Raw genomic sequence first — 13,457 nt, forward strand, 5'->3', positions numbered from 1 at the left:
CCAGATGAGCCCAGAGAAGAAACACGAGTGTTCACAGACATCAGAAGCTCAGAGAGGTGAAACATGAGGTTGGAGTCCTCGTCAGCATCCAGAAGAGCTGCTGTGAAACCCTGAGTACTCATGACAGACTCTGATGGCACAAACACATCATGATTCAAACAGAAAGACAAACATGGAGCTCCTGATCCTCCTGCATGAGAACAAGCTGACATGAGCGCTGTGTCTGAGAGTGTCTCCCTGTCACAGTGACAATAACACAGCTGCTGCTCACAGTCATTAAACTGACCTGAGGTCAGCTGTGCTCCTTACATATGAACCATGTGACCTCACATCAGTGCTGTGGATGACTGTAGTCATAGAAGAGTAGAGCTGTAGCAGGTGGTGTGAGGAGGAGGTGGTGTATTCTAGTTAACGCAGTACTGAAACACTCCAGCAGAGGGCGCTGTTAAGTCCTTATTGTAACACAGTTACTGTGTGCAGTTAGACTTCATACATAATCTGCACTTATTTCCATCAGACATGCTGTCAGTAAATGATTGGTTTCTATTGATTCTACTTCCTGTTGACTCGTTTGATGACAGTGAAACAATCACAGCTGATTGTGTGATGATGTAAACTGTCACTGTTACATTCAGTGTGTGTGACATAATGTTAGTGCAGGCTGATAACAGCCTGGTTCTGTTAGAAACACATGAACGTGTCCATAGATCAGTGTGTGTTTAACATGAGAGCTTCAGCCCTGCTGATGTGTTAAATAAAGACATGCAGGAAAACTGATGAGACTCTGAAATAACTCTTTATATTTATAATGTAACTCTGCATCAAAAGAACAACAAAGGATCCCAGACAGGTTTCTGTGAACAAAGACCATTCTGATGTTTCTGTGTTTCTAACACTTTGACATTATTAGTAAACAGACTGCAGTGAGCAGCATTTATAAAGAGCTTCTATATAAAGATATGACAGCTGTTTGACAAGTTTATCACTCTGTGTTTGGACCTGATCAGTCCAGCTGTTTACTTGAAACATCTTCATTTACCTGTTCTGTTATATTCATGTTCTTGTCTCTGTTGAAAACACATTTTAATGTCCCTCAGATTTTTCTCCCAGATGAATAAATATAAAAATGACACAAACTGACTGCAGCTACTTTTTGTCCTTTCTGTCAAAAACCTTCATGTGACTCATGAGAGACACGTTTCAGCTGTTTGTGACAGATCAGAGGCCAACAAGTCATTTATAACACTTTCCATCATTGTTTAAAGTTCTCAGTGTTTCTGTGTTGCTGCGTATAGGATCTCCCAGCATCATCACTGTGCTGTCCAATCATTGTGTGCGAGGTTACCCTTATAGTGCGATGTGTGTTTGCACAAAGAGAAGCATGTGTGTCAAATATAAATAAGCACAGAACAGAAACAGCTGCTGGTTTCTTCTGTTTAGAGTCAAGTTAGTGTTTTGTGTCTTTGTTTGAGGCCTGATGTCGAGCAGAGGTGTGTGTAACTGCACTGGTCTGTTATATGTGTGAAGTGTGTGCTTCTCTTCAGCATCATCTTTGTCACTGCTGATTCCTTTGTGTCATCATGTGTTGAGAAGAGAGAACAGTTATAACGGAGGAGCAAAAGGAAGCCCTGAAATCTGCATCAACAAGGAAGTGTTGGCTCACCAGTGATCCCAGCAGAGCCACTGGTTTGGCTCCAGTTGTTCTAGATTCAATGATGTTGTTGCTACAGATACATGTCAGCATCTTTATTGAATTTAATATGAAGCAGAAATGGTGTCATTAGGAGAAGAAGAGGAGAACAAGTCCGGCGAGGAGGCAGCAGCTCTTAAAGATGAAACAGCAGCTCAGCCCTGAGCTCAGAGAGCTGCACATGAAAAAGCTCCTCAAGCAGATCCTGTCAGAGGTTTGTCATCAACAGGAGGAACTGTTCACATCATAGGATGAAGATGCTGTCAGCTGGATGAAGAAGGTTATTTAATGCAAACGTTCACACTGAAGTCAAATTGTTGTCGTGTTGAACAGATTCATGTACTGATCGTCTCCAGAATGTTAGAAGAGCTTCAATGAATCATTAGAAACAACTTACAGCTGCACAGCTGTGTCAAACACATCTGTGTGTCATTGTGGGATTGTTGTGTTTCTACATGTGACACACGTCTAAAACATGCACACAATCTGAACACAAACAGGGACTCATGTGTTCCCACAGCCAGATGCTGAGAGCCATTTCCTTGTAGTCCTGTGTCTACATACATGAACCATTAGATGTTATTGGAATGATTGTCAGCTCTGATAGTTTCATGTGTGTTTAGCTGGACGCTGTTTGATCCTCGACATGTTTAAAGGTGTCCAGTCCTGAGACACTGGGGCTGGAAACAGCTGTGATGTCATTGGACTGTCACACAGACAGAAGTGCATGAAGTGAGCAGCCGAGGAGCCGCTGATGTTTTGGATTCAACAGCATTTGAAAGGTCGACACAGACACATTTGCACACAGAAAGCTGAATCTGTCATATGCCACGGTGAACTCACTGTTCAGTGTTTTTCAGGAAGCTTCTTAACTGCCTCTGCTGCCAAACAAGCAGCTGATGTCCTTGAGAAGAAGCTGAAGAAGTCTTCAACAACAAATACAGGAAGTGGACTTTCAAATACTAGATTCACTTTAGACTCACAGAGAAATGACTCAACCAGCTGTGTTTGACTATATGAAAGGTCAGTGTGTGTCTGCACACAGACTGTTGTGTTGGACTGTTATTCAGTTGTCTGCTGAATGTTTTCAAATGTCTGCATCTCAGCTGTGATGAGGCTGGGGGTCATGGGAGGCCACCGTAGCAGCCTCTTCAACATCATGACATCATCATAAATGCTGCTGGACTGTCTGATGGGCTGACGGTGAAAAAGCCGTCGGGAAGGAAACAGAAGACATTTCAGAGGCTGCAGCAGATTTCTTTGATTCGGGGCCTTTTTCAGCTTTATTGGACAGAGCAGTGAAGATAAGTGACAGCAAAGCAGAGAGAAAGGGGGCGTGGCCCGGGTCAAAGCCAGGCCAGCTGCTCTCCACCTCGTGGTCACCTGCTCATCCTAGTGAGCTCCACCAGCAGCCCTTTCACACACTTTACACTGTCAAACACTGTGTGTGGACCTCAGCTAACAACAGGCTACATTTAAGTCTGGACTACATGCTTTTATATTGTTTTTATTCCATCAGCAGCTCAACATCATGAGCAGCTTTGACATAAAGACATCAAACTCAAGCTGACTTTAAGCTACTTTTAATACAGGGGCTCAAAAACAACAACATCTTTATTATATATCAGGACACAAAGTCATTTCATCTCAAAGGGAAACAGCTTTATTTGGAATAACCAGCACTATCAACTGGTTTGGGATCTCCACCAGTTTCATGTCTTTGCAGCTTCTCCAACAAAGTTCCTGTAAAATCAGCATGTTTGTCTTTATTGGTTTGATAGTGATTGATTATTCAGTCCCAATCTGCTGTCATCTAAAGAACAAAATGATGTTTCTATGAGTCACAAAGCTCCAGATGTTGTCGGCTTCACAAAGAAAACAAAGAACTTAAACACAAAGTGTTTGGAGCCAAAATGTTCCCAAGCTGCTCCTTTTGAAATGGCAGAGGTACAGTGGTGTCTAACAGCACACTGTGGAAGGCAAACATGTTATTGTTGGATGAAACTTCATGAATCCTTTGTAGATTTGAGCTGTTGGAGCCTTTCTTTTCTCTTCAGGTGTACAGATGCTGAGGAGGCAGGTGAAGCAGGTGGAGCTGTTGTGATGCTGGCAGAGGGTGTGTCTTAGTAACTCTGTGAGGCAGAACTGGATCCAACATTGTGGATGTGTTGATGTTGGAGCCATTAAGAGTCTCTGGCCACACTGTAGGATTTCCCTTTGATCCACTGTGGGGGCATTTTGGAGTCTGTCAGTGAAACTCTTCATGTTTGTGTTTGACTCCAGTTTATAGAAACAGAGAAATGTGTCATGCTTTTGTTCGGCCTCCACAAATACACACATTTGTTCATTGGTTGGACTTTTTGGAAGGAGACACATTGAAAACCATGTTAATAAGATCTTGTTGTTTCCTGTGGATCCGACACAGAGAGTGGACTTCAGACAGAAAGCGTGGAAGAGATTTTAGAGGCCGTGTGTGGCAACAGGAAGTTTCTGTGTGTTTGCTGATCTTACATGTGGAAAACAACACGTGATGTTTGTGAAGTCCTACAATGATCATTGTTCTCACAGCATTTTGAGTGGGAACAGTTCAAACTGGGAGTAGTGGGAGTTATTTACTGATTGAAACAAGCTGAATGTTTCTGTGACGATGAAGATCAGCAGCTCAGCTGATCAATGAACTGACATCTATCAGTCGTTTCATGAGATGAAGTCATCAGCAGACATTTGTTCTGACTGTGTGATGAATGTCAGAACGTCAGGGCTCTGCTTTAGTCACTGCTTGATGATCATTGGCTCATTGTTGAATCCAGGGGCCCAGTCTGACCTCTGACCTTTGCTGCAGGTCTTCTGTGTTATCTCCACTTTCATGTCTGATCTTCTGCTGTATCGTCCAAAATAAACATCTGGATCATTTCCAACACTTCAGCAGATCTTTAGTTTGGGCAGTGCAGCACAGAATAACACATATTGTACTATACTGCCCACTTCCTGATCTTATTGGATCTGTGTGTGAGGTTGGTGAAGGAAACACATGTTTACTGAGTGAGTCGCTGCCATTAGGAACTAGTTTTTATATCACAGCCTGGAAATCACACAGGACCATTTCTGCAAGTGAAAAGTCGTCATTGGAGGAAAATGATTGTGTAGTTTGTGCGACTGAAGAATTGTCCCAACTACATGTGCTGCTGACCCTTGACCTTTTCTTTAGGTGCACAGAGGAGTCTGTGGGAACATCCAGAACTGAGGCATCTTGTGTACAAACGTGTTCAGACCAGATGTCAAATGATGTCAGATGTCATCCGTGAATGGATGCAACTGTGGATCGTTCCAATAAAATGAGGCAGTTTTGTAAGTACAAGCCCACTACAACCCATCATCAACATTTTAAATTACATTATACATCTTCACTGATATAAAGCACCACTATTTTAACCTGATTCAGTTTTTCCACCCTAACAGTTCATTCCTCAAATCAAACAAGATATTTGACCCTAAAAAAATGCATCAACAAATAATTTTGTAATAAAATATTTATTCTTCAACTTTTACAAGTGAAATCAAACAAGTGTGTTTAAGAGTGAAACCAGAGTGGAAGCTGCTCATACAGAGTCCAACCCAGGCTAAAGTAAGCTGAGTAGAGCAGCACCATCAAAGTGTCGGCTCTCTGAACACGGTGCAAGATCGCCATCTGCAGGACAAAACTAGTTTTTCTCGCCCTCCTCGTCAACATCAAGATGATGTCATCGTACAGCAACTGATTCCCTGTCCGTCTGGAACAAAGCATTTACATTAAAAAGACATTTACAGAAAATACAAACACCAACAACACATCTCATCATCACATGATATTTTATTATTTATTATATTATATATTTTTATTGTACCATCAACATCAACAAATACCAGCATATTTTCTTTGAGATTGAGTAGAGTGAACCTTTCCCTTGGTTCACTTCCTGCTCGCAGCATCAGCTGACCTCTGACTTCCTGGTTAAGGTCTCTCAGCGTTGACTGGAATATCAAATCAGACTCACACCATGTTCTTGTAATGTGGTCATGTCTGTCAGCTGTTTGAAGAGCATCTCTGGCCTAAACACAATAGGAAGAACAACAACACGGCAAAAAAAAACAACACATTTCCATATTAGATGAAGGGCACCGTAACTGGAAATGGTAACATTCATCTGATGCTGCTTTGGATTTATCTTCTGTTTTAGACCAACTTTGATCACTTCGAGCCATCTTAAGTCCGTTTGTTCTAACTTCTCACTAACATCTCGTATGATTTCAGATCCCTGCTGTTCCCCAGCTGCCCTGTAGGTTTGTGCTTTGACCTCCAGAGGGCGACAAATCAGCACAGACAGAGAGCTCCATTCAAACTTTGCTGCCATCAGGAATAATTCTTCAAATATAATCATCAGTGTTTGAGCAGTTATGATATCAGGGACAATCTAGACATGTGTGACAATACTGAACATGTCACATGACACACCTCAAACATCATGTGATCCACTCTCAGTCTGCACTTTCATTCATGACTTCAACAGGTTGAAATGAGCTTTGAAGAAACATTCAGTGAAATAAATCTTTCATGGATTCATGTGAGCAGCAGATGAACTTTACAAAGAATCAGTGGATTTATCTTCTGTTTTAGATCAACTTTGATCACTTCGAGCCATCTTAAGTCCGTTTGTTCTTCTCACTCACTAACGTCTCGTATGATTTCAGATCCCTGCTGTTCCCCAGCTGCCCTGTAGGTGGCCTCAGTGTGTCTCACACCATTTACAGATGATTACAGGTCGTTTACAGTTCAAACAGGTCCAACATAAGAAATATGCAGAAAATATCCTGCTATAACAGTTTGGGTCAAAGTGCAGATGTTCCAGATGTTCTGAGTCTGTCTGTGTTTCATGTTAACATGTAGATGTTGGACCAAAGTGAAGCTTTTTGATGTGACAGCAGGAATGTGAAGTGTAACTCTGAGCTGTAGGAAATGAAACTAAACGGACTTTTTCTCCTTTATTTATAGGAAAGTGTAGGAGAGCAACAGATGAACAAGCGTTACTGTAACAGGAAACATCAGAGGACCTTTATGTTCATCATCATCACTGTTTCCTTGTTCTGTCACAAACACACAACACTTCCTGCTCTCTCTCTGATGGATCTGATTGGCTGTTTCATTCACAGGAGGTCAGGGCGTCACACAAACAGCTTTAACTGCACAACGACACACTTTAAATCATCTGCAGACAAACCTGTGTGTTTGATTTATGAAGAAATAATAAAGACGTGTGTACAGCTGTCCATGAAGCAGCTTCTCACACAAACTCTGACACTTCAGCCACTTTAATTCCTGCAAAGCTGCGTAATAAAGAGCTGTGACTGCTATGAGCTGCTGATGATGACTGCATGAAGCTCTCAGCTGAAGCTTCTTTCATTTATTTTAATGTTAATGTCGCCTTTTTAAGTCTGTGTGAGGATTTTAATGACACACATTAAAGGAGCTTCTTTGATTAGAACCAAATTCATGTTGATTTTCAGCCTGAAATGATAAAAACTTTAATAATTCTGTTTATAATCATCAACCTGGAGACTAATGAAAAGTATAATAGTGAAAAAAAGCCTTTATTATTTGAGTAATGCCTGAATCTGCTCAGAGACGGAGACAACACAGAGGTGTTGATGACAGTTTGACATTAACTGAATTAAAAACTAGGGCTGTCAAATGATTAAAATTTTTAATCAGATTAATCACAGCCTAAAAATCAATTAATCATGATTAATTGCAACTCGAAATATGACCAAAATGTGTGCAAACATACGGACAGATAGCGGATTTTTACACACTTGTTAGTGTTATTTAATGCTAAGACCACGCTGAGTGGCCTGCGTTCACTCACCGTGGTCTGACGTAGGCTGGGTGTTGTGCTGGAAGCGAATTAATCACAGCCTAAAAATTGATTAATCGCAACTCGAAATATATGTGTATATGTGTGTAAAAATCGGGACAGATAGTGGTTTTTAACACACTTGTTTGTTTTATTTATTATTCATTGTGAGTACAAACAGTACAAGCAGAACAGGGCTTCAAATAATTGTGAGGGATTTTTACTGAATGTTTTCCACCCGTTTAAATCTAGCACATTGTTTTATCCATATACATCTTCAAGTTCACAGAACATAGGCCTAATTCAACAGGCAAAATAGAAAAAATCTCCAATCATCCTTTTGGGTAAGGTAGATTAGTGCAAAAAAATATGAACAACAGTGAAAAGTATTGTTTAAATCACATTCAACCATAGAACAAGCTCTAAACACACGGTCCTCTGGTCTACTCATCCTTCAGCCAGTTGCTGAGACAAACCAACTTGTCCACGTTCTCTGAGTGCAGAGCAGACCTCTTCTTGTTCACAATGTGCCCTGCTACAGAGAACAGCCTCTCACAGGGCACTGTGGAGGCAGGAGTGGCCAGGTATCTGCGAGCAAGGCGGGCCAGCTGGCTGTGGGCTCCTGCATGAGCTGCCCACCACTGTAAGGGACAGTCCTCTAAGGCAGTGCAGGGCTCTGCTCTGTAGCGCTGTATGGCTCTGTCCTGCTGTACCTCCTCCTCTGACTCAGAGTCAGAGTCCATCTGCACCAGGCTCAGCCTCTTCTTGGCTGGACCTTCTTCTGCAGTGTGTGATCTTCTAGGAGAGTCTTCATGCAGCATGCCTGCCAGTGTGATCCACACTGCTTCTCTGTCAGTCTTGGGCACACTGCGTAGGTCTTTAAAACGTGGGTCCAGTGCAGTTGCGATCTGGAGCCATGCATAGTTGGTATGTTCCTGGCGGGAAGCAAGGTCTTCCTTAAACTTCTCTTTAAACCTCACCACATATGCAGGGTCCTCATCAGTTACTTCCATGACACGGCGCAGGTGGCAGAAGGCTGGTAGAACTACAGAGCAGGAGACGTAGGCCTCTCCTCCCAGCAGTTCAGTCACATATCTGCAGTGGAATACACACACACACACACACACACACACACACACACACACACACAGATAAGACAGCAAATTAAAAAAAGCTTTTTATTACTAGGTATTAAGACATTTTCATAATAACAAAACTGATTTAAGATGTATGTTTGATACATTTAATCTAAACCTACAATTATGGTCACAATGACAGGCTCACCTGCAGGGCTCTAGAAGTGTCTCCAGTCTCTGGAGTTTGTCCCACTCTGGAGGCGTCAGGAGGACAAGTTTATGCTTTTGTTTATCCAGAGTCGCGGTTACTGCAGTTTGGTTGCGGATCAAGCGCTTCACCATCTCCAGCGTGGAGTTCCAGCGCGTAGGCACGTCCTGGGCCAACGGCTCCTGCTTGCGCCCCAGTGACACCTGCTCTGCGTTCAGCTCTGCTGTGTTTGCTGGGCTGTGCTTAAAATGGCCAACAATTTTGCGGCATTTGGCCAGCGCAGTGACAAAGCCACTGTCTGCGAGACTCACTGTGATGCATCTCTGTAGAATGTGCGCGGTACACGGCATGTGATTGAATGGCATGATGCGAGCCGCAGCGATCATATTGCGCGCACTGTCCGTGCCTACTGTTGTCACCTTCTCCTCAATTCTCCACCTGCGAGCAACAGTCTGGAACTGCTCTGCACAAGCCTCCGCAAAGTGCCGCTCTTCCGTTTTCATTATAGTCAGCGCAAAGGATGTCAGACCCCAGGCTTCAGTGATTAAATGCGCAGTAACTCCCAGGTAATTGTCATTACTCAATGATGTCCAGTGGTCTCCTGTCAGAGCCACGCATTCTGTGTGAACTAAAGCCTCTTCTTTTTTCTTTTTCTCCGTTTCATACAGTTCGTGGATTCGAATTGTTATTGTGCTTCTCGCTGGGGGCTTGTAGGACGCGTCCTGAGATGCAACCTTTAAAACATCCGCAAAGCCCTTGTCCTCCACAATGCTTAGCGGTCTACAGTCCTTTGCTATCCATTTGGCTATATTGTCGGTCAGTTTGTCCAAAGAAGACTTACCGAGTGGCCTGCGTTCACTAAGAGTGGTCTGACGCAGGCCGGGTGAAGCTGCTGCCCCGACAAACGCGTGTTTGGCATTAAGGTGGTATTTTAAGGTCGAATTTGAACGGTGAAATTGAAACTCTTTACTACAGTGAGTGCAAATTACAACGCGTTTGTTTATTGTCCCATCTATGTTCTTCTTGTATTTGAATTCCCCATCCAGAAGGCCATCCTGTTCCTGCTTCTCCATTTTCAGTGGCGCGGTAAACAAATCAAGTGGAATTATGGGAGCGACTTTTTTTTTTTTTTATCTGCGTGTTGCGCTAAATAGTTAAATATTCTAACGTAATTAATTCCAAAATTTAATTATCGCAATTAACGCGTTAATTTCGACAGCTATATTAAAAACAAAGTGCTCTTATTGTGAAAATCTGCCTCCTACTTCTTTAAATCATTTTTATGTATTTTTTAATGTCACAGTGAAACATTGAGGCATTAATCTGACACAGTTTGATCAGCAGCTGTGTTTTCACTGACGTTTCACTTTGATTTGTTCAGACTGAGCAGAGAGGATCGGCTCTCTGTGTGCGCACTGCTGAGAAACACAAGCTCATTTCTGCTGTTTCATGAAAAGTGTTATGGAGGAACAAGAAGTTCAGCCTCTAAACTCTCAGCGTGAGGACTGAGTGAAGAGTTTCAGAGCAGAGAGTTTTGGCTCACAGCTTTTAGCGTCTACACAAAGAGACGATTACGCACTTGATCTGAGAACATCTCCACCTCCTACAAACAAACTCTCCTACGAGCAGCTGTCACAACCACAACAGGCAGAAGACTGGATTTCTTCAGGTCAGATTTCATGCAGTTTGCATAAATTGTGTGTCACAGACATTGTAGTTCACATTTGTGTGACTCGTTTAAATCTTCTCCTCCTGAAAGTGAAACTCTTACAAACACATCAGGCCACAACCTGCTGCAGGTTGTGCAGCAGGTTGTGAACATCGATTCATTAATGTTGAATTCTCTGCAGCTGCTCTGTTGCCATGTTGTTGCAGTACCGTATTTTCACGACCATAAGGCGCACTTAAAAGTCTTAGATTTTCTTCAAAAAGTGCGGCGCGCCCTATAGCGCAGTGCCCCCTATGTGTTGTAAGGAGGACGTAGTAGAGAACACCATGAGAACGTTAAAGGGTGAAGTGTGGGCGTTGATCGTATATACCGGGACAATCGCACATACGTGTATAAAAGAACAGGTATGTGCATTATGCAGGACATCGTTGTTTTAACAACCCTGAAAATGGCAAAGAGACACGCTTACGAAGCACAGTTTAAACTGAAGGCCATCAGCTACGCGGAGGAACATGGAAATCGAGCAGCGGCGAGAGAATTTAAGGTTAATTTAATGAATCGATGGTTCGCAAGTGGAGGAAGCTGGAAAACAAGCTCCGACAGGTCAAGAATACGCAGCTGAGTTTCCGCGGACATAAGGCGATTGATAGAGGATTTTTATGAAATACAATATAATCAAGTGTGTTTTATTTTCTAGTGTTCATAGATGTTTGACAAGACAGGATATACATGCATTCTTTACTTCAGTGTCTGTGATGTCAGATAAGCATGAATACTGCTGTGTCGTTATTTTTCAGTTTGTGTGCAGAGGTTAGATAGCTAAGACAATGCCTGAGCTCTCCCCTTTCCGTTAAAAAAGGAAGTGCTATGTAATCCATTTTGAACTATAAATAAAGCAAGCAGCCTGTACTCGTTGTGTCTGTCTTCTCAGAGGCATTCACCCGTGTACACGTTCTTAAACTCTGAGTCGGTCTGCAGTGTCTTATTTCTCTTACTTGTGAACAGATGTCTAAACCCCTGACATTTAATTGGTCCTTCGTAGCCGGATAACTAACTGTTATTTTTAACGTCTAGTTGTCCACAGACGGTTTTCATCGGATTCTGACGTCGTGTTGCCTGCGCTGGAAAAAATCTGTGCACAGTAAAAAGGAAAATCCGGGAGCGTGAATTCGATCTCTGGTCAGCGAGGCCCCACGACGCCAGGACCAGATGTGCCGGATCCAAAACGCAGCGCCACAGTAAGGTGAATATGAAACACTGCATTCCATCTAGCGCTAAAATACGTTGATATTGAGATTTTCCTTTAAAATAGTGTGTAAACCTGGTTAGCGCCGACAGATCTCAATCCAGAAGGGATTTAAGAGACAACAGGCAAGAGCGAAATTCTAGAAATCGCTATTAAAAGTTCCGGTTGCTTTGGGAAAGCAGCTGTAACGGAACGAGTTCCGGTCGCTCTGGGAGTGGCTGCAACGGAACAGTTAGAAGGTTGCACAATAAAAATACGGAAAGTCTCAATAAAAATTATAAAAGCGCGCTCTGTTTGTGTTAACAAAGAGAAGTGAGTTGTCATTTACGACCCAATACGCGGTCGAACCCTTCTCAAGCTGTTTTCCTGTGTACACTCACGAACTGGCTGGAGTGGGAAACTAAGGTTGTGCGTCATCACGTAAAATCAATAACCGCTTTCTCAAATAGTGAGAAAGTAGAAGCCTGTTATTGATCACCTGCCCGCTCCTTTGTGCCAGAGAAGGTGTCACAGTTCTGACGTAATTAGTTTAAAATGGGTAACTCTAAAACTAAAGTAAAATTAACAGCAGATGAAGAGTGGTTAGAAAAAAACTGTTCAAATGCAGGAATAGTCAGTGCAAAAAGGTGGAGAAATACAAAATAAAATATATTGTCCAGCTTGGCAAGGCAAATGCATTTAATTTATTAATGATTTAATAAATGCTTTAAAAACCGCTTTGCAAAAAGAGCTATATGTGGAAAAAAGTCAGAAGAAAAAAGCAAAACGTCTAGCAGAATGGCATCTTTTCAAAGTGATGATGACAGACGTAGAAGACGTGGAGAGGAAGGAAGTGAAACAGATGAAGCGGAAGTTTACAATATAGAACAACTGCTGCTAGGGTCAGAAGCCAAACCAACAGTTGTAGTATATGTGAAAGGTGTGCCGTTAAAAAAAAATGTTTTGAGACACAGGAGCTTGTAAAACTGTTTTAACTGTAGAAGTCCCAAATGTAACATTTTCAAAAAACACTATAATTGTGAAATCAGCCTCAGGACATGTGACAAAACAGCATCTAACCGATCCCCTTTTTATGTCACATAGAGATAGTGGCCGTGGCTGCAAAAATCAGTGCATTTATGACCCATCATGCCCAGATTGTATGAAATAAATAAAAGGAAATCATTCATATGAAGACCTTTTCTAAAAAAAAAAAAAAAAAAAAAAAGAGAGATGCATAAGGTAGATTAAGGCTGTATCATTGTACAGCCAAGGAAAGTGTGTGAAAAGATAAATGTTTCCATCCTGGAGGTGGGTGAGACTGCAGCTCATTCACGTCCTTGATGGATACAAAATAAAATATAATAATAAACTACTTGGTTCGACATGCAACAGAGAGAATGCATGTGACTGAAGGTTGGATCTGAGATGAGGCAAACAGAAGACCAGTCTAAAAGTAGGCACAAACCTGTTCAGAGATGAAGCAAATTGTACAGATTGGATGAACTATAAATTATCTGTTTGCTGAGTAAGATGATCCTAACTATTAAATTGTCTCAGTAGTAGTATAGTGATATACACTAGTAAAATATTGTAATATACTATTGTTACTATATAGAGAGAAAAAGATGATGATATTAATAATGATATAAAATTAATATTGACAAGAAGTATCCTAGTCAGTATGATGTGAGATGGACA

The 13,457-nt window shown here is 41.9% G+C and overlaps 1 protein-coding gene and 1 long non-coding RNA gene across 2 annotated transcripts; both read right to left on the reverse strand.

Moving 5' to 3' along the window:
* Positions 1-5,205: 5,205 nt before the first annotated feature.
* On the reverse strand, positions 5,206-6,160 carry LOC143415968 (uncharacterized). The gene is made up of 2 exons (XR_013096396.1): positions 5,594-6,160; positions 5,206-5,460 (listed from the first exon to the last, which is right to left on the reverse strand). It is a non-coding gene; the product is annotated as an uncharacterized LOC143415968 (long non-coding RNA).
* A 1,604-nt stretch (positions 6,161-7,764) lies between these two features.
* Positions 7,765-10,106, reverse strand: LOC143415949 (E3 SUMO-protein ligase ZBED1-like). The gene is made up of 2 exons (XM_076881335.1): positions 8,863-10,106; positions 7,765-8,673 (listed from the first exon to the last, which is right to left on the reverse strand). Exons 1-2 carry the CDS (start codon positions 9,933-9,935, stop codon positions 8,022-8,024), a joined length of 1,725 nt encoding a protein of 574 aa, XP_076737450.1. The 5' UTR covers positions 9,936-10,106; the 3' UTR covers positions 7,765-8,021.
* Between the last annotated feature and the right edge of the window lie 3,351 nt (positions 10,107-13,457).

This window comes from Maylandia zebra, unplaced genomic scaffold, assembly GCF_041146795.1.
Source record: "Maylandia zebra isolate NMK-2024a unplaced genomic scaffold, Mzebra_GT3a scaffold11, whole genome shotgun sequence".
In the NCBI taxonomy this organism is placed as follows: Eukaryota; Metazoa; Chordata; class Actinopteri; order Cichliformes; family Cichlidae; genus Maylandia; species Maylandia zebra.

Coding starts and splice junctions, on each gene's coding strand:
- LOC143415949 (XM_076881335.1), bottom strand. CDS start 9,935: ATGGAGAAGCAGGAACAGGATGGCCTTCTGGATGGGGAATTCAAATAC. Junction 8,674..8,862: donor ACACTTCTAGAGCCCTGCAG/GTGAGCCTGTCA, acceptor ATTCCACTGCAG/ATATGTGACTGAACTGCTGG.